This window comes from Furipterus horrens, unplaced genomic scaffold, assembly GCF_987537825.1.
Source record: "Furipterus horrens unplaced genomic scaffold, mFurHor1.1.pri manual_scaffold_2, whole genome shotgun sequence".
In the NCBI taxonomy this organism is placed as follows: domain Eukaryota; kingdom Metazoa; phylum Chordata; class Mammalia; order Chiroptera; family Furipteridae; genus Furipterus; species Furipterus horrens.
Genome location: NW_028327172.1, coordinates 6,959,072 through 6,978,427, shown reverse-complemented (window position 1 = coordinate 6,978,427; position 19,356 = coordinate 6,959,072). Strand labels below are relative to the sequence as shown.

The following is a 19,356-nucleotide window of genomic DNA, read 5'->3' as shown; positions in this document are numbered from 1 at the left end:
GGATCCACGCCACACGGGGCGGCCACGTCTCCCTGGGCTCCCTCTGCTGTGACAGTTTCTAAGGCTTTCCTTGTTTGGATGATCTGGACTGTTTTGAGGACTGGTCAGGCATTTTATAGACTGTGCTCAATCTGGGAATTTGCTATTTTTCTGGGATGAAGACTTTTCACTGTATACCTTTCAATAGTCAAAAAAAAAAAAAAAAGCTAAAGTACACTAATCTATTTCCTACGCAAAATGTTAAGCAATTTAAAAGATCTAAACTGCAGGAATTAGGAAAAAGAAAAAGGAGAGGTTAGCAGGAGGAGGGGAAGGGAATGGAAGATGCAGGAGGAGAAGAGGGAGGGGGGGGTCAGAGAAGGAAGGGAAGTGGGGGCGGAGGCTGCACTAAGGGGTGGCCCTGCGCAGGGCTCCCACTCTGGGGAGTGACATCCAGCTCCCAGTCCTGGCCTTGCCCGGCGGCCGAGAGAGACACTGGGTGGAAGGGGTCTCCACCATTACCCAGCGGCTTTGCTTTGTCCCTGTGCTGGAAGCTGGGAAAACAGAGGCAGGGAGTCCTTTGGGTAGAAGAGGTTCCATGGGCTTGAAGTCCTGGGACAGGTTCCACGGAGTTAAAGGGGCAGACACTTAGTCCGGGTCCGCAAACACTGAATGGTCCCCACCACTGCTGGCAGGGCACCAGCTGAGTCCCAACCCAGGGGTGACCTCCATGATCACCCAGACTGTTACAGAAGGTAGACAATGTGAGCGGAGGAGCGGTGCTCATGTTTTCCTACTCCTTGTGCCCCTTTTCCAAAGGCTTTTCTGATCCCACCAGTATAAATTGAAACACACGTGTGCTTCTCCATGGCTCTGCGGAAGTCGGGCAGGTGCAGAGTCGCAATTGGCACCCGTAGGGTGCTGTGGAGGGATTGCTGGTTGCACCCTCCACTAAGTCCAGAGTAAGGTGAGATCAGTGATGCATGGCCCTCAGGGTCCCAGGGGTAGAGGCTCCTGCAGTGCATGACCCCTACACCCGGCCAGTAGGGAATGATGGTGGCCCAAGGCTGGTGGGAGTTTGGGGAGCCCCCCAAATAATCACCTCCCACCCTATGTCTTTGCAAGGGCTCTTCTCTCTACCTGACAATACTTTCCCACCATTGGCTACTCTTTTTCTAAAAAAGTATTTTATAGATGTTTCTTTTAAAATTTATACCCAGTACATTTTACCTTCTATGGTTTTCAGTGCTGTGAGTTTTGAGAAACAGAGGATAACCAGCCAGCTGGGTAGCTGGGTTCCTCCTCCTGCACCCGCCGCGCACCCAGTCCTGGCCTTCACAGCGTCCCGCACGGACTCCCCTGCAAGGTCAGAGGCTTTAGGCATAAGACCCGGGTTACGGGAATGTGGTGTAACTGTAGCTGCCCCATTAAATCCGCTGCCCCCACAGTAACTGCCTGTGTCCTTCCTACATATCTTAGCCTCCCGGCAAGAATTTAGTAACTTTTCTGTTTTGATAAGCCTCTGTGTTCTCAGAGCCAACCCCCCCAAAGCCATCAACAGAGAGTCCCTTCAACTCCCTCCCCGCTTATCTCCTTTAAAAACTGCCTTTCTTTTTTTTTTTTTTTTTTTGCTGACATCTTAGGGTTTCAGCCTGCATGTCGCAGGTGGTCCAATAAATCCTGGACTTCCATTGCCTGTTTTTCTGTCGTTTCTCCTCTCACTCTCACCAGATCTGACAGATGCGACTGCAGTCGGTGGTCTGGGGCCCACTCAGGCTGACTTCCTCCGGGTGCAGCAGGCCGTGGTGCGGTGAGGGCCGCGGTGCAGAGGCCCTGGTGGCTGGAGATGGTGCGGGGAAGCCTGCATGGGGGCACCGTGGGTGGGGGCAGCAGCGGGTTAAAGAGGAGGCGCTGCAGTTGGTGGTAGGCCCCAGGGTTGTGGGGAGGAGGGATAGGTTCAGGAGGGGACGGTTTGGGAGGTGGTACAGGAGGCCCTTGGGCAGTGCCTGAGCGGGACCCGGGGGCTGAGGCTGCCCTGCCGCCCCAGAGGCCCGCACCGCGTCCCGAGGCTCAGGCTGCTTCGGGCAGAGCTGGAGAAGATTCTGGGAGGTCCTGGTCTGGTCTTCTAGAATGGACCGACCCAAGGCAGGGGCCCAGAAGGGTCCAAAGGGGAGGGGAGCCGGCTATGCCCCCATGTTGCTCTGCTGCTCCAGCTTCTGCTGCTGCTCCTGCTGGTAGCGGAGCATGACCCGAGAGAGAGCAGCGATGAAAACCATCTGGTCGCAGGGGATGAAGCCCACGAAGATCTGCTCCCTGGACAAGTAGTGAAGAATAAGCACACGCAATTCCCAGGGGGCCGTGCGGGGGAACTGCACGCAGCCCACGAAGCAGCTGCGCAGGGCGCGGTTGAGGTCTCCGTGGGACTCCAGGTCCTCCTCGGTGAAATGGAACTGAATCATCCTTGCCTGCCGGAACAGAGGGACCAGCGTGGTCAGCAGGTGCTGGGGGAAGAGATCCACGTGTAGCTTCTGGGGCCATTGGTCTATTTTCAAGCTGTCGCCGTGCCTCATGTAGACCTGGCATGGCAGTGACTGCAGCTGCGGGGCGCTGGCATTCGACAAGGCAGGATTGCTGTTCTTGTGCCACTCGAGGGCCCCGTTCCAGGCCACGACTTTGCTGGAGGTGGATGGCTGCTCAGCCAGGGCCGAGGCCCCTTGCTGGGCTGGAGAAGGGCCACTCGCCCCTTCTTGGGCCACTGTGTCCTTTGTGGGCTGTGCCCCAGGCTGCACAGGGGGGGCGAGGCCCCGCCCATCGGCCACCATGTTCTGAGTCTTTTGCATGGTTTCCATTTTCTTTATTAAGGTGTTGAATTTCTCTGTAAGTTCATCTATTCTTCCCCTAAGTTCACTGAGCATATTTATAAGCAGCATTTTCCAGTCGGCTGCATCCTGTAGATTGCTTGCCTCCATTTCGTTGAGCTGTTCTTCCGGAGTTTTGTTCAGTTCTTTCTTTTCGGCCATGTTTCTTTGTTTCCCACTGAGTTCACCCGTTGAGCGCGTCCCCTGTGGAGGGGGTTGCGTGGTGCTCTGACGTGGTCCGAAGCTGCCCACTGGGTGCACTGGCTGTGGGGCCTCCGGGAGGTGTAGGCCAAGGTCAGTCGCTGCCTGTGTTCTGCTCCAGGGCACCGGGCTAGAGCCACAGAGCAGCGTGCAGGTGGCTGCTGTCTGTGCTGGGCTGGGAGGCGCCGGGAGACATCAAGCTGGGAACCACAGCGGGAGCCGCTTAGCAGGAGGTAGGAGGCCCGAGGAGGCCAGATGCTGCCTGTTGGGGAGAGTTTAGGAAAGTCAGAAGTGGGAGTTAACCGGGGCCAGTATTATGGAAAAGCCACCGGTAGCAGCTTGGAGGGGCTGAAATTGGGTGGGGCCGTGACTCAAGTGTGGCGCCCACCAGGCAGCGCTGTGGAGGAAGGGCCCATCAAAGACAGTGGCTCCTGCCGCAGTTTTATCTGGGAGAAAGCCAACCGGCCCCCGCTCTCGTGCTGCTGCGGGACACCTCAGTTCCTCCCCTTACGTCCCAGGTGCCCTGTGAGCTGCGGTCTCAGTGCGGCTACCCAGAGCAGGTGAGTCCAATGGGGTCCGAGCGCCGGCCCTTTCGAGGGACTGCCTGAGACTCCAGCCGCCTTTCCTTTCGGTCTCACGCAGCCTCAGGTCCCGCTGGATCCTATGGCTGCAAGTTATGGGGTCCTGGTGGGGGATGGGACCGCTTGCTCCTGCTGCGGGACCGCTGTTGCCGGGATATCCCCCACGCCAATTTTTATCAACCTCACGGGGGTGTGGGACCAGCTGGTCCTCATCTCTGCCCCCCCTACCTGTCTCGATGTGGCTTCTTCTTTAAATCTCTAGTTGCTGGATTTCCATGCAGCTAGATTTCAGGTGGTTCTGAACGAAGGTTGTTCCATGGTAGTTTCCGTAGAGCGTTGATATGGGTGAGGGAGCCAGGCTCGGGTTTGGTGACCGGAATCTCTTCCCTGACTTCCTGTGCCGGGTCAAAGAGGCTTTTTCTGATTTTAAGAGTGGGAGGGATTTGTAGAAGTTTCTAGATAGCATGAGTTGGAGTGCTTGGCTTTCTGAAGCAGCCAAAGAATTCATTGGTTGGTCATCAGGAACTTCCAGGAGTGAAACTGGAAAAGATGGTATTCGTTGTTCGTGCTGCCTGTCACCTCCCAGACCCAATGAGCAGAGACAGGGATTGAATCTTTATGGGCGCTTGGTTCAGATGGTGGGCGACCTGAGAAGACAGCGGGTTTCTACCCTGATAGATGGTTTTAAATTCCATTTAAAACTGACTCTTTTTATAAGGACAATAAAAGTGTGTGTAAAGGGTTTGGAATCCAGGGAAAAGGTTAATCAGATAAAAGCTGCAGCATTCTTTCATCTGTGTCCTGGGCAGTGATCTTTGTCTCTTGGGTGGTGGTGTTAAGGGGCTCAGATACTATCCTGATTGCTTGCAGTCCTCCTGAGGCACAGAGGGGGGACAGCTTATGGCCTCCTGGAGTCCTGGTGGGTCATACCTTCAGTTTATGGAACAACAGCTTTTTACGTACCTTGATTACTAAGCTTTTTAGCAAGTACTGAAACTAAACTTTTTCTAATACGTGTGTCCTCCATCAGGCCCAGGGTGGCTGTATTTGCAGAAATATTTAGGAAGCAAACACCGAGCAGCAGGAAGTGGAATTGTCTTTTCCCTGGAACAGCCTGGGAGGTGTCCTGGGGACACAGGGCCAATGCGCGTGTTTGTTTGGGCACAAAACCTTTGGTTGCTGGGGTGGGCGTGAGTGATGCTGAAACCTGACCCCGTGCAAGGGCCCCGATGGACCGAGTCCGGTTTCCCGTCCAAGCCCTGTGGCCCTCACTGTGGGGTGCCCTATCTACTTCACACAACCGGGCCAGTTGTCGGAGGTGGTGCCACAGAGCAGAGTCGAGGATGTTTTTAAGGGTTTCGGCCAGGGAGCTGAACGATTGGTTTCGCCATTTACTGATGTGGGGAAGACAGCGGGGGGGGGCGGGCTTTACAAGCAGAAGTGAGCAGCCGAGTTTGGGGCTGGTACCTTAGAGAACCAGGAGGCCCCAGGTGGAACTGTCAGGATGACGCCTGGCATATTGGTTGGCATTGGTGAGGAGCCCTGGGCTGGAGCTGCGGATCTGGGCGTCATGCAGACAGCTGGCAGGTATGAGCGTGAGATGCCCGGAGAGGAGCACAGGGGTCAGTGTGGCCAAGGAAGAGGAGAGGCCCAAGGATCGTGGACGCCTTGCCCTTCAGTGGTGGGAGCGATGAGGAGCCAGCAACAGAGCCTGGGAAAGAGGGACAGAGGGGTCAGTAGGGGGTGCCCTGGAGTCAAGCAGAGTGAAAAGGGTCCATTGCGTCACATGCTGCTGCTGGTGGCCGAGCAGGAGGACACAGGCTGGGCTGGGGGACCATCAGCATGGAGGTCTTTGGGGACCGGGACACGAGCAGTGTTGGTTGAGGCTGGGGACAGAGCCAACTGAAGGGGTTCAGGAGGTCAGAGCAGAGAGTCTGGAGTCAGGGACCACACACAGCGTTGCTGTTAAGGAAGGGAGAGGAGAAATGAGCCAATCGTTGGGGGACAAATGGAGTGAAAGGCTATTATTCTTGTGTCCACTATTTACTTTTAAGTATATTTTTAATTGCGGTGTTACTTACATACGTCGTATCTGTTTCAGGTGTACAGCTTAGTGATTTGATGTTTGTGTGTATTGCTGAGTAATCGCCCCAGTAAGTCTCGTTCACATCCATCACCGTACAGTTTACAGGATGTTTAAAAAACATTATTTTAATTGTTTACCCTGCCCAGGCTCTGTAGCTTCAGCGTCATCACAAGATGTCGATTCAACATGGGAGGAGACAGATACCATGTCACTCCCGAGTCGGACTGCACAGCCATTCTCGGCGGTGCAGATAGACTCTTAAGAAGCTACACCATCGTCTCTCGAGACGGACGGCTGCCGACATTCCCCAACTCTCCATGTAATTTAATTGTTTAATTGAAGCGTAGTTGGTGTACAGTATTATATTACTTTCAGGTGAACAATATAGTGATTTGACATTTATATATTATACAATGTGATCATCATACTAAGTACAGAATTTATGTTTCTGAGATGAGAGCTTGTAAGATCTACGCTCTCAGCCCCTTTCAAAAATGCAGTTCAAGGCCTGTTCTTGTTTTGAGATGGCCCCGATAACAGCATATTTGCTCCAATTGTGGGGAAAATGCTGAAGAAAGGAGACTTGCCGGGCAAGATTCCTTTGAGGTAGGGAGAGGGGGTGGGATCTAGGGTGGTGGGTGTTGGTCGGCGGTGGAGGTCGGACCTTCCTGGGAGCTGGTCACTGAGAAGGTGCAGTTTGTTAGCAGAGAGGGGGTGCTCAGACCTGGTGGGAGTTTGAGGAATTCCGCCCACTGAGAGATTTTATTTTCTGGGTGGGACAGGAAGCAAGGTCATCATCTGAGAGTGAGGACTGGGGTCTCAAAAGTGTTGGATCTTAGAGAAGGGGGAAGGTATGTGAAGGAACAGCCGGGACCTTCCTCTCCACAGTGTCTCTTTGGAAGCAAGTAGTAGGCAGACCCCTGCTTATTAGAAGCTGAGGCCTGCCCCAACCTATTGAATCAGAACCTGAGTCTGATTTTAGTGCTTTTTTTTTAATTATTATTTTAATTGTTTTTTTTATTGCAGTTGTCCCTGTTTTGCCCCCATTGCCCCCCCCTGCACCCAGCCCACCCCTTCTCCCACAGGCACCCCCCACCTCATTGTCCATGTCCATGGGTCATTTATACCAGTTCCTTTACTAAACCCTTCCCCTACTTATCCCCCTTCTCACCCCCTCCCCCGTAACTGTTACTCTGCTCCTTCTTTACATGCCTCTTGTTCAATTTTGTTCATTTGTTTGTGTTGTTCCTTAGTCTCCTGTATTAGGTGATAGCATATGGTATTTGTCTTTCAACACCTGGCTTATTTCGCTAAGCATAATTCTCTCTGGTTCCATTCATATTGTGGGAGTTCCTCCTTTCTCCCTGCTGCATAGTATTCCATTGTGTAAATGTACCACAGTTTCTTAATCCACTTATCCACAGATGGGCACTTAGGCTCTTTCCAGCACTTGGATATTGTAAACAGCGCTGCTATGAACATAGGGGTGCATAAGTTCTTTTGAATTGGGGTTTCAGGATTCTTTGGGTATAATCCTAGCAGTGGAAATCCTGGTTCAAAAGGCAGTTCCATTTTTAGTTTTTTGAGGAAATTCCATATTGTTTTCCATAGAGGCTGCACCAGTCTGCGTTCCCACCAACAGTGCAGTAGGGTTCCCATTTCTCTACATTCTCGCCAGCACTTGTCTGTTGATTTGTTGATGATGGGCATTCTGACCGGTGTGAGGTGGTATCTCATTGTGGTTTTTATTTGCATCTCTCTGATGGCTAATGATTCAGTTGAGCATCCTTTCATATGCCTATGGGCCCTCTTTACGTCCTCCTTGGAGAAGTGTTTGTTCAGGTCCTTTGTCCATTTTTTAATTGGGTTGTCTGTCTTCTTGGTGTTGAGACATGTAAGTTCTTTATCTATTTTGGAGATCAATCCCTGTCTGAGGTATCAATGGCAAATATATTTTCCCAAACGGTTAGTTCCCTTTCCATCTTGCTGATGTTTTCTTAGGCTGAGAAGAAACTCTTTAGTTTGATGTAGTCCCATTTGTTTATTCTTTCCTTTATTTCCCTTGCCTTAGGAGATGTATCAGTGAAAATACTGCTACGTAATTTTAGTTTTTAATTAAAAAAATGTATTTATTTTAGAGAGAGGGAGGGAGGGAGAGAGAGGAAGAAACTTCGATTGGTTTCCTGTTATGCACACCCAATCCAGGGATCCAATCCGTAACCGAGGTCTGTGTCCTGACTGGGAGTCGCACCCGCATCCTTTTGGTGCATGAGATGACACTGCAACCAACTGAGCCACCCAGCCAGGACCTGAGTCTGATGTTAGATCCCAGGTGACTCCTGTGCACACTCACGCGGGCCCAGCCCTGATGGGGGAGAGCAGTGGAGCCACACTGGTGGAGGGAAAGGTAGATTGATTGACAGGCAGTATGACCAGCCGGCGCCAGATCTGCTTTTGCTTCTCCTGGAGGGAAGTAATGGAATTTCAGTGCTTGACCCTGATAACTATAGATTCCTATAACTAGGGTTGGACCTCCATCCCCCACAAATCTCAGTGTGATAAGGGGAAAGTGTTTCTTCATTTCCAGAAGCCACATTAAAAAAAAAAACACAACAAAAACAGATTCTTTTCTGCATGACAAAGTCATCATTGCAAATGTTATTTCAAACAAAGGTGTCTTGTCAAGACAGTTACATTGAAGAGGCTGTTGCTTTTGTTACAGTAGAATGAGCAGCAGGGAAGGCACGTCTCCCCCACTGACTCAGCAGCCCTGAGCCCGGTCCGGTAATACTGCCAGGTGTTCCCACATCGCAGGAAAACCATGCCAGCCCAGGGGAGGGCAGCTCTGAAAGTCTATGTATCAGTCCCCACTATCTGCGAGGAAGGCCTGTGACGGTGTGCTGGCCTCTCAAGGCCAGAAAGACGGGAGAGGGTCCACGGTGCCCAAAGAAAAAGCCCATAAACCAACTTTGGTTAGTTGCCTACCTCTGGTCGCTATGGCTATCTGTTTTAGGAGGGTGTCCCTAAGCTTAGTGAAAGAGCCATAAATGACTTTGGATAACTGCCCAGACTTTAATTAACTGCCTCCGACACTTATGTGTTTTACATCAAGATGAACAAATAGAGTCTCAACCAAGATGAGGAATCGGGCTAACAGACCCCTCCCCCTCCTGCACAAATCTAAGGTAAGGTAGTCAGGTTTCCCCAGAGAAAACCTGGTTCCAGCTTTATCCATCAGTCAATATGTAACTTCTTCACCCCCATCCACCAGCTACGTAAGTCCTCAGAGCAAAGGACTCTCTCTCTTGGCTCTTGGCCTTCTGGCCATTAGGCCTCTGGCCTCCCTAGGGCAAGCTGCCACCCCTGCCATTGCTCTCCCAGTCACTAATAAATGTGGCGTGCACCCTAATAGGCTCGCTGATCTGTAATTCTTTACTGCGTCTATAAAAAGAACCAGGGTTTCTCTGATAACACTTTGACCTGTGAAAGTAACCTTTAAATTTAAAAATGCTTGTGATTTTAATGCTTCTCTTCCTTCATAATGCCTTGCCCTAGCAGTACTATATAAATTCACATCTCTGTTTTCTAGAAGGTAAAATACCTGTGCTTCTTTATTATGCCAGAAGGTAAGCTTTGGCACATCTCTCTTCTCCCAGAGCGGGAGGTAAACTGAGCTCAGGAGGGCAAGCTTTCTAAAACAAAGAGCTTGAGAGTCCTGTCTCACTTAAATGAACCCACAGGAGCAAGGGCAGCTGTTGTGAGGTGGAGGGTAGGGGGCATGAGGGCAGAGGTGATAGTTGAGAATCCCATTGGGAAAGAGGCAGGGAGGTGATGGAGCACGGGTACAAGCAGAGTGACGTGGGTAGCTTGAGACCTGTTGGCTGAGGTCAGGGACCCTGCGTCTGTTCCGGAGCCGGTCTACGAGGTAGCCGGGGTCCCCTCGCCTCCGCAGCGCTTGACCACCCATGAGTAGGACCAGGGAGGGGGATGGATGGTTGATCCAGGGCAGTGACTGTGCAGTGAATGCAAGGGGCCAGGGGGCTGTGGGCGTGTGTGGTGAGGACGAAGGATTGCCTAGTCTGGCTTCTCAGGGAAGGAAGAGCCATGGCAGAGGAGGGGCTGAAAGATGGAGACAAAAGGACAGGGCCTGGCAGAGGTGCGGGAGCCTGGTGCCGGTGGGGACTGACGACAGTGTGCGTGCTGTTTCTTTAGATCGCGGCTTCTGCTTTCCTCCCAGTGCACAGCCGTCTTGGCTCCCAGCCCAGGACAGAGGGAGAAAGACTTCGTTCCTTCAGCTCCTCTCTGACAATAACCCAGCTGGCACTGCTCAGGGCAACAAGTTCCTGAGAGGGCTGACACCTCATGGTGTTGATGTGACCCTTGACTTTACCCCACTTGCCCTCAATTCAAGGACCTCCATGGAAGAACGTTGGGTGGTCTTCAAGGCCTCTGCAGAACCAGCGGCCTCCAAACATGGTGAGTTGATGGGGAGGGAGGAATTCCAGCACCCCAGGGAGACTGGGATAAAATGTGGAAGGACCGGCCAGGTGGGGAAGACTGACCATGGCATCTTATCTGTTGTAGGAAAAATGTGGATGCCTTTGAGTGAGCCCCAGGCCTGGAATGTTTGCTATACCCGGAGGCTGCCTATCAGTCTCTTCTGGATGTCGAATTGCTAGCTGCCCTGACATGCTGGCGCCAGAAACTGGGGGAGCGGGTAGGGTAAGAATGGGAGTGTCAGCAACTTTCCAAGCAAACACGGTCATCATGAAACATCTTGGAGAAGACTGGGTTCGAGTTAATTCTTAAAAAAAAAAACAAACCTTTATTGTATTTTTTTCATTACCATGTAGTCCCCTTAAGCTCTGTCCCTCCAGCATTCCCTTAGAGTTAATTCAATACAGTTAATAAACCAAAGTATTGTAGTGGGCGTCCCATAAATAACTGCTGCCTAATGAATTAACTGAACTAAGTTCAAGATGAGTCTCGAAGGAGTGGAGTCAGCCCCGTGGGGAAGTGGAGGCCTGGCCCGTCTCAGAGGCCTAAGGAGACAAGGCTTGTGGGGCCAGCGCAGAAGCTGAGTTTGCCTGGGTCCGAGGCACACCTGGCCTCGCGCAGTTGGGAGGACCTGGCAGGCGGGGCGCTGAGACCGGAACAGGGGGAAATATGGTGATAGTGTCCCGGTGGTCGTCAGCCTTCGGTGCGAGGCTGTGAAGAGGGGCCTCGGGATCCCCGTGGAGCTGAATGTCCCATTTCTAAGTCAATCTTCAATGGGCTGGAGTGACCTGCGGGGACCCTGATGGTGGTGGTGGGGAATCACGGACTCTGCCCACCTAAAGGTGGCTCCGCGCTAAGGCTGCTTCTTAGTGTCGGGCTCGAAGGCACCTTAGGGGTAGACGGGGTCAAGATGAGGAAATGGACCCCGCAACAGCCGGAGGTCTGTTCCTGACTGTTAATCTTCAGCCACTTCATTGGGTTTCCGAAGGAACAATCACGAAGGTTCCACTTTACAGCGCCCGCGGGGGAAGGCGGAGGAGGGGGCCGGGCTGGGCGGGGCTTTCGGTTCAATTTCAAGCGCGCTGTCCCGAGGACTGGGAACTAAAAACATCTGGGAGACCGTTCTGGGCGGCGAGAAGCAGACGGGCGTCCAGCACCCACCCGATCAGAGGGCGCACGTCACGGCATCCGCAGTCCTGAGTAGCTAGGACGCCGCGGTGGACGTCAAGGAAGTGGAGCAGAACGAACGTAACCCGAGGAGCAGCCGATAAACGCGGCGTCGGGGGCGGCCGTGTCAGCGGTCATGGCGGGCGGCCCCGAGAAGAACGGTCTCGTGAAGATCAAGGGGGCTCAGAACGAAGCGAAGGCTGCGAGGGCCAAGTTCACGGGCCTGTCTAAGGAAGAGCTGCTGAAGGTGGCGGGCAGCCCCGGCTGGGTGCGCACCCGCTGGACACTGCATCTGCTCTTCTGGGTGGGCTGGCTCGGCATGCTGGTGGCCGCGGTGGTCATCATCGTGCGCGCGCCTTGCTGTCGCCCTCTACCGAGCCAGAGCTGGTGGCACATGGGCCCCCTTTACCGCATCAACAACCTGAAGTCATTCCAGGGCTGCGACAACGGCGACCTAGCGGGTGAGCGCTGTGCATCCCATCCCGGATCCCCTGCGTCCCTGGTTTAACTGGTCACCGACTCCGACCCTGTTTCTGATAGACTTGGACAGGTCTCCATTTATGTGTAGTAGCGGTGGCCGCCAGGCCAGGACGTAAATCCTTGTCCTGTTTTTTGAATAATTTCTCCCTCCCTCGCCTTCTTCCTGCTAAGCTCCTTTCAACAGCTCCTCTGAGTCCCCTGATCCAGCCTCATCCTCCACACGCAGTCCGGGGGCGAGGAGATCAGCGCCTCTCGGACCTACTCACTCGAACCTTCTTCCCCATTTCAGGCCTGAAGGAGCATCTCCATTACCTGAGCAGCCTCAAGGTGAAGGGCGTTGTGCTGGGCCCAATTCACAAGAACCAGAAAGATGACGTGGATCGGACCAACTTGGAAGAGATCGACCCCACTTTTGGCTCCAAGGACGATTTTGACAGCCTCCTGCAATCGGCCAAGAAAAAGGGTGGGTGTCCTGTAGCCGGGCAGGAAGCCCCTAGGAAGGGCTTGGCCTTGTGGACCGAGGAAGGCAGGACAGGGCTATTGTCTGGTGGCGCCTGCCTGGCTCTGAGTTTCCCAAGGGCAGGCGCAAAGGAGGTCGGTTAGGCTTCAGACTGAAACACATTTGTCCCGTGGTTCAGGGACTTTCTACTCGGTTGTGCAGTCATTTCACTGTGAGCTTCAGCGCCCTTATTTTAAAAATGTAGGCTGTACTAAATCGGCGGTTTTCAAACTGGAAAAGAGTGGATCCTTTGAGGGGAAAAGTTGAGATAAAATCTTGTCTTACTTTAAAAGGATTCACTTTGGGGGTGCGGTGCCCACAGATCCATAGCTCAGCCTTCTTTATAAACACTGTTAACCTTCTGCCTATAGATGAAGGCCCTTCCTTGTTCCATTTCAAAGGAATGATCTTCGACAGGGTTTAAACCTAAGCTTTTGTACCAAGTAATGCAAAGGAAGTGGTCTTGACTTGTATGTGATTTCCTGCTTTCTCCGCACCTCAAAGTCTTTCTCACAGCTTCCTCTGCCTCCACTGTTCTAGGCATTAAGGTCATTCTGGACCTCACTCCCAACTACAGGGGCCAGAGCTCGTGGTTCCTCCGCACTGAGAGTAGCGCTGTGGCCACCAAGATGAAGGTGAGTGTGCCGGTGCTGATGGCAGGTGGAAGGGGGTGCTGGGGCCGTGTGTGTCCTTGCACAGCGAGCCCTGTATACCCGGCCCCGCCCCCTCTGCCGGGGCGTTGCTTCTTGGAGCCCAGCAGGCGCGCTCCCGCAGCGCACCCCTGCTTTTGCTTGTTTTTTTTTGACCGCTCATTTTTCCCCTTCTTTGACTCTGATGGTGACCGTGGCAGGATGGGAGCGACTGAGATGTTAACCTGGATTTGATTTTTCTTCCGTTTGGGAGAGGACCCCTTGCTCAGTGGGAATCTGTCCTGCTTGTTTCCCAGTTTCTGTGGGATGTGGTTTCTGGGGTGTAGCCCAGTCTGAAATTGTAAGCACTGGGGTCTTCCTGTGTGTCTGAGACTATGCCAAGTATTTGTATGTTCCTTACCCGCTGTTTACCTAACAAGGGCCCTATCATTACCCCAAACTGTAAATGAGGTTCAGAGGGCTCCGTGTGTGTGGGAATTGAGGTCCAAGCAGCCTTATTGCTGCAATCCGACTTCCCTGAGGGCAGAGGCTCCAGCTCTCTATCCTGCAGGCTGGGAGTCGCCAGGCTCCTGAATCCTGGCTTCTAGAACGCTGACCGGATCAGAGCGGGTGGAACAAAGCGGAGGCAAATGGACATATTGCGGGCTGCCCCGTTTCTGGGGAAGAATTCTGCACTCCCAGCATTTCCGTAGGGCCCCTGGGTCATCCATTTTATGAGTTAGCTCATTGCTAGAAGACCTTTTGAGAGTTATTGATAAGGGACGTTTTTAGATGTAATGATATGAATGAAGAATGGTGGCCGCTGATGGATGAAAATGGAGACGAGAGGAGAGAAGAGCATGTGGAGCCGAAAGAAAAGGGAAAACGGGCCGTGGGAACGGGGCTGGGTCTGCCCTACAAACGCCAGGGCTCAGGCCTGGGCTGGTTCTGCAGAGCTGGCTCTTCAAATCTTCATTTAACTGCTTTAAATTTCACTCTTTCTTCTTGGCTTTGCCCCGACTTGTTTTTACCGCAGCCCCAGGCGTCAGTACATTGGGAGAGGAGGCAGTACGTTAGTCTTGGGATCTTGACTAGCAATTGAGTCCTTTCTGCTGCTCTCTGTTTGTGCCGTGGGCAGGCCTCCCTGCTTGTGTGAGACTGTTCAGCCATCACAAAAATGGGTATACCAGCATTTCACACATGCCGAGTGTTAAATGAATTGATGTTTACTTATATACTTTCTCTCTTGGGCTGTTCTGTGGTTGTCAAAGGCAAAGCCTTATAATCTGTAATGGGGAGGTGTAGAGAGAGAAACGCTGTATCACTAAGGATGGGTGATGGTTAGAGTGGCTGCGGACCAAGGGCTCAGCCTTTATAATGCAGGTGGGAAAATGAGACCACTCAAGGCTCTCTCGTAAGTGACCCTCCCAAGGTCAAGGGGGAGAGCATGGCGGGCACGGCTTAGTGTGGGCTGGAATTTTCAGAGCCCCTGCATCACAGTGCTTATATCTTCCCTCTGTTCTTTGTCCCCTCCTCGCTCTAGGATGCTCTGAAGTTCTGGCTGGAGGCTGGTGTGGATGGGTTCCAGATTCGGGACGTGGAGAGGCTGGCGGTAAGTTCCCTTTGCCTGTGCGAGGCAGAGCCTGGATGAGAACCGCCTGGCGTGGTGGTCGTGACTCTGCTTTTTGTCTTCTAGGATGCGCGTTCATACTTGGCTGAGTGGCACAACGTCACTGAGACCTGCGGCAAAGACAGGTGAGTGCCAGACCTGTTGTCCCCAACTTTGCTCCATTATGGGAACCCCTCAGTGGAGTGCTAGTCCTTGAGAAGGGAGGACTCCCTTGTCCATTCTTCCGATTTTGTTGGGTACCAACCTTGACCCCTGCTGTGCTCTCTGCAGGCTCCTGATTGCAGGGACCGAGTCCTCCAGCCTTCATGAGATCCTGAGCCTGCTCAGTCCGAGCGGGGACCTGTTGTTGACCAGCTCATACCTGTCAGCCTCCAGTTTCACTGGGAATGAGATGAAATTCCTGGTCACCGAGTATCTGAATGTCACTGAGAATCGCTGGTGCAGCTGGGGTGTGAGTACCACAGTGGTGGGGAGGGGGCAGGTTGTGTTTGGAGGAAAGGGGTGTTGGGAGGCAGGGACAGCGTGGGCTTTGGGGCTCACGAGTGCGCTCCTTCCTACAGTTGTCTCAGGCGGGGCTGCTGGGGTCCTTTGTGCCTGCTCACCTCCTCCGACTCTACCATCTGCTGCTGTTCACCCTGCCGGGGACCCCGGTGTTCAGCTCCGGGGATGAGATCGGCCTGAAGGCAGCGGTGCTTCCTGGGCAGGTATTTGGTGCTGCCTTCCCGTCCTGCGGGGGGTGGGGGGGGGGTTGCGTTTACCCGACAGGATGGCTGTGTGGGTGAAGGCGGACAGGCACGGACCTTGGGGTGGGACTACGTTTGCTTCCTAGTCACTCACCTAGTTGGTAGCTGTGTGGCCTTGTGAGCCATTTCACATGGCCTGTCATCTCTCCGTGATACTGCATTTCCTGTAGGGCAGTTAGGGTTACCTGGTGGCTTACTTTACATGACAGTGTGTGGTCCCTGGTAGGGGTGCAGTATGGGGCCCGTCACCCACTCTCTCTCTCATTCGTTCATCATTCATTGCACGGCGGGGACTCTGAGCCCTGCAGGAGCTCCTAGTTTCGTGGGCGTCCCCATGGTGAGAAAAGGAGGTGTCAGTGGTGCTGTGACGGGAGGAGGGCCCTGGGGCACTCACTGGGCCGTAGTCACAGGGTGGAGGTCACACCCGAGCTGATACTTATTGAACCAGTCACTCATTGATCCCACCGAGTTTTACTGAATAAATTGCTATGTGTCACACGCGGAGGATAGAGCAATGCCCTGACAGACTGGACGTGGTGACACTAGAGAATCAGCAGGTGTCATCTAGATGCCAGGTGCTGATGAGCACTATGCAAAGGCAGTGCGGTGAGGGCCTAGGTAATAGGGGCTGGGGTTACACTGTATGTGTGGGCACAGAAAGCCCTATGAGACCACCGAGCAGGACGGGAGGGAAGGGAGGAGGGTGGCCGTGGCTGTCTGGGAGAGGAGCCCTCTAGGCTAGGGGACAGTGTGTGCGAGGCCCCGGGCACCCTGCTGCCTGTCCCGTGGAGGTTGGGTGTGAGTGCAGAGGGTGTGCATCCGTGGGCGAGGCCACAGGAGGAGGGGTGTGCGGGGCGGGCAGACCTTTCCCACGTCCTGTGTTCCCTGCTCTTCAGCCGATGGAGGCGCCGGTCATGCTGTGGGATGAATCCAGCTCCACGAACACCTCAGGACCTGTGAGCCCCGACATGACCGTGAAGGTACGGGTTTTACAAGGCGGCGTGACCAGCGGATTGTGGCCAGGTGGGTTGTGGGTGTTTGCACCCTGGGGAGTTCTCATCCCTTCCTGCTGGGACTTCATCGTTGGCAGGGCCAGAGTGCAGATCCTGACTCCCTCCTCACCCTGTTCCGGCTGCTGAGTGATCATCGGGGTAAGGAGCGCGCCCTGCTGCACGGAGACTTCCACGTCCTGTTCTCGGGGCCTGACCTCTTCTCCTACGTGCGCCAGTGGGACCAGAACAAGCGTTTCCTGGTCGTGCTCAACTTCGGTGACGTGGGCCAGCCCGCCAGGTTGGGGGCCTCCGGCCTGCCTGGCAGCATCGGCCTGCCTGCCAGGGCGCACCTGCTGCTCAGCACTCAGCCAGGCAGGGAGGCGGGCGCCCCTGTGGAGCTGGGGCATCTGAGCCTGAAGCCCCACGAGGGGCTGCTGCTGCACTTCCCCTGCGTGGCCTGAGCGGGACCCCCAGGGCTTCCCCTCCACTCCCCAGGCTTTTGGGGACTGCTTTCTCTCTCTCTCGTTTTTTTTTACTGTAGCAGGTTACAGAGGAACCCCCATGGGGGTGATTTCTTGCTTAAAAGTCAACACCGTCTGGTGAGGTCTTGTCTCCCTCCAGCCCTCTGTTCTGGCAGGAATTTCTCTCCCTGTTTTCTCTTCCCACCTGGAGCTTCCCCACAGCCATCACGGTGCTGGTTTTAGAGAAGGGATCAAAGTTAAATCCCGGGGCAAAGTGTAGAGTTAATTCTGCCTTTGGCGATGTTGCCTGCTGCCCAGCCCTCTGCCCATGACCTGCAGCTTCAGCCCCACTGGCTGCGCCCCCAGCTTCTCTCTTACCCTGGATAGTCCTCACCAGATACTCCTCCGATTCAGGTACTGCTCCTGCAGATACTCTGCAGCTGTAGCTGGTCCTCCAACAGGATCTGTGCCCCAGGGCTGCCTGGTGCCTGGGAATCTCCTTGGAGCCAGGGCCCTTCTGGTGAAGGCCGAGGCTCTCAGGTATCTTCTAGCCACTCCATGGGTGGGACAAACCAAACCACTGTGGGGCCTCGGAGCCCCCCAGAGCATCAGCCATGTCCCCTGGGCCGGGCACCAGGGCCCAGGCATGGCCTGTGCTGGCGGGGGTTGTGCTCAGCTCTGTGGTCCTTTCTCTCCTCGTTGCACTTGCTGTGAAATGCCACCTGTGGCACAAATACCTCATGAGCTACGTTACTGCCTGCTGCCAGAGACTAGGAAGGGGATCTGTCCAGAGATGGGTGAAGATGAGGATGATGCGGGCTGGGGACGGAAGGGGGCAGGACCTCTTCTCCCTCTGAGCTTCTATCTTTGGATACCCGGTGCCCCCTCTGGCCTGACAGCCTAAGGATAGCGAACACTGCCCGGGGGCCATGAACCTCAGGGACCGAGGGGCTGGGGTTTAAGGGTTAACCAGGAGTTGCACAATTTTTCTTCTGTGACACTAGCCACCAAAGTGACAATGACCCTCTCCTGTTCAGTAACCCTCTATGGCTCCCCGCTGTTCTCAGGATCAACCCTGCTCAGGCCCTAACTATGGAAATAAGGCATCTGTCAGCCTCTTGGTTTTCTTTCTTGCTTTTCCCTAGTATTCGCCCTGTGTAAGTATTATTACACACCAGCTGATAGTGTTTAGCACATGAAAATCCATGTGCCTAGTTTTGTACTAAAACTTTTCCCTGTCAATAAAATGGATAATCTAAAAAAAAACATTTTAAATCCCTATCTTGTTGGGGCTTTTATATTCTGGTTGGAGATGGATTAGGAATGAGAGGAATAAACTTGAGAGTGTGGTGGACACGGTGATAGCAGTCAAAGAGGGAAAAGTAAAGCAGAAGAGGTGGGTGTTTGGGGGTGAAGGGATTTTGGGGTGGGGGCTAGCAGAGGCCTCACCTAGGAGGCCTTTGAGCAAAAGCCTGGAAATAGGGGAGGGCGTTAACTAGGCGGAGGGAGGAGGAGGAGCTCTGCAGTGTCCGGGGTGGGACTGTGACCCTGAGGCAGGAGGTGGACAGCGGCAAGGCATGGGGTGTGGTTGGCAAGGGGTGGCAGGTGGTGAGGAGCATAGTAAATGTCACAGCAGGTGCACAGAGTGATACCCTGCACAGTGCGGGCGTGGTGCCCCCCTGACTGCCCTCACTCAGACACCAGCTCATGACTGTCCTCCGTGGGTCACTGCTCGAACGACTCAGGAAATCACTGACATTAGTTTTCTTACAGCGAAAGGATACGCGTGTGAACTGAAGGAAGGATGGGATGACAAGGGCGGAATCCAAACACGAAGCCTCTGACAGACGACCCGGTCCCCGTGGGGTTCTGAACACCAGCCTCCTGGTGTATAGGACTGTGGCCCAGCAGGGAAGCTCCCCCAGCCTTTGGTGTGCAGAGCGTGTCTTGGGCTTAATCACATATGGGCCCATGGCTGACCTTTAGTAACCTTTCCCCAGAGATGGCACACCCCAGGGCCATCATCATAGACCACATTGTTAGACTGACGTCTGAAGTGCCCATACTGACAAAGGCACCCCTACAGCTCAGGACATTCCAGGGTCCTGGAGAGCACCTCCCATTGGTTGAGGGTCAAAGCCAGACTTCCGCAGAGAGGACGCTCTCACTGCACACGGGGGCAGAGGGAACGGGGTGGCAGTTGGAGGTTCTGAGTAGTGGCGCACTGGGACAGGCTCCCTGGCTGTCTGTCCGGCAGGGAGGGGGATGAGGATGGCTGCCCCTGCCGCCCTGCTGCCCAGGAGACTCCCTAGCGTGGCAGCGGCGGGGTTGGCGCATGTGTTTCTCTGGGCGATGCCCGGGGAGCCGTGGGACCCTCTGACACCATGAGGCCTGGGCTCGCCGGGCGGCCCTCCCAGGTTTCTCAGGGAAGAGAGCACTAGTTCCGTGGGCTGGGCCGGGGCCTCTGAGGGTGTCCTGCATGAGGAGGAAATCCCACTGAGGCCCAGGCCGCGTTTGCTGTCTGGTCTGCCGGGCCCTGCCTCTGCGCCCCAG

General features: G+C 54.1%; 1 protein-coding gene and 1 pseudogene across 1 annotated transcript; one reads left to right on the top strand and one right to left on the bottom strand.

Annotated features, from left to right (window-relative positions):
• Window positions 1–1,789: 1,789 nt before the first annotated feature.
• Window positions 1,790–3,140, bottom strand: LOC150017605 (mediator of RNA polymerase II transcription subunit 25 pseudogene; annotated as a pseudogene).
• Window positions 3,141–11,314: 8,174 nt separating this feature from the next.
• On the top strand, window positions 11,315–18,048 carry LOC150017604 (amino acid transporter heavy chain SLC3A2-like). Its single transcript, XM_090260014.1, has 9 exons — window positions 11,315–11,830; window positions 12,139–12,312; window positions 12,889–12,983; window positions 14,521–14,589; window positions 14,674–14,732; window positions 14,878–15,058; window positions 15,168–15,311; window positions 16,247–16,330; window positions 16,441–18,048. The coding sequence occupies exons 1-9, from the start codon at window positions 11,506–11,508 to the stop codon at window positions 16,801–16,803; spliced, it is 1,494 nt and encodes a 497-aa protein (XP_090116140.1). The 5' UTR covers window positions 11,315–11,505; the 3' UTR covers window positions 16,804–18,048.
• Window positions 18,049–19,356: the final 1,308 nt, after the last annotated feature.

Coding starts and splice junctions, on each gene's coding strand:
- LOC150017604 (XM_090260014.1), top strand. CDS start 11,506: ATGGCGGGCGGCCCCGAGAAGAACGGTCTCGTGAAGATCAAGGGGGCT. Junction 11,831..12,138: donor CGACAACGGCGACCTAGCGG/GTGAGCGCTGTG, acceptor TCCCCATTTCAG/GCCTGAAGGAGCATCTCCAT. Junction 14,733..14,877: donor GAGACCTGCGGCAAAGACAG/GTGAGTGCCAGA, acceptor TGCTCTCTGCAG/GCTCCTGATTGCAGGGACCG.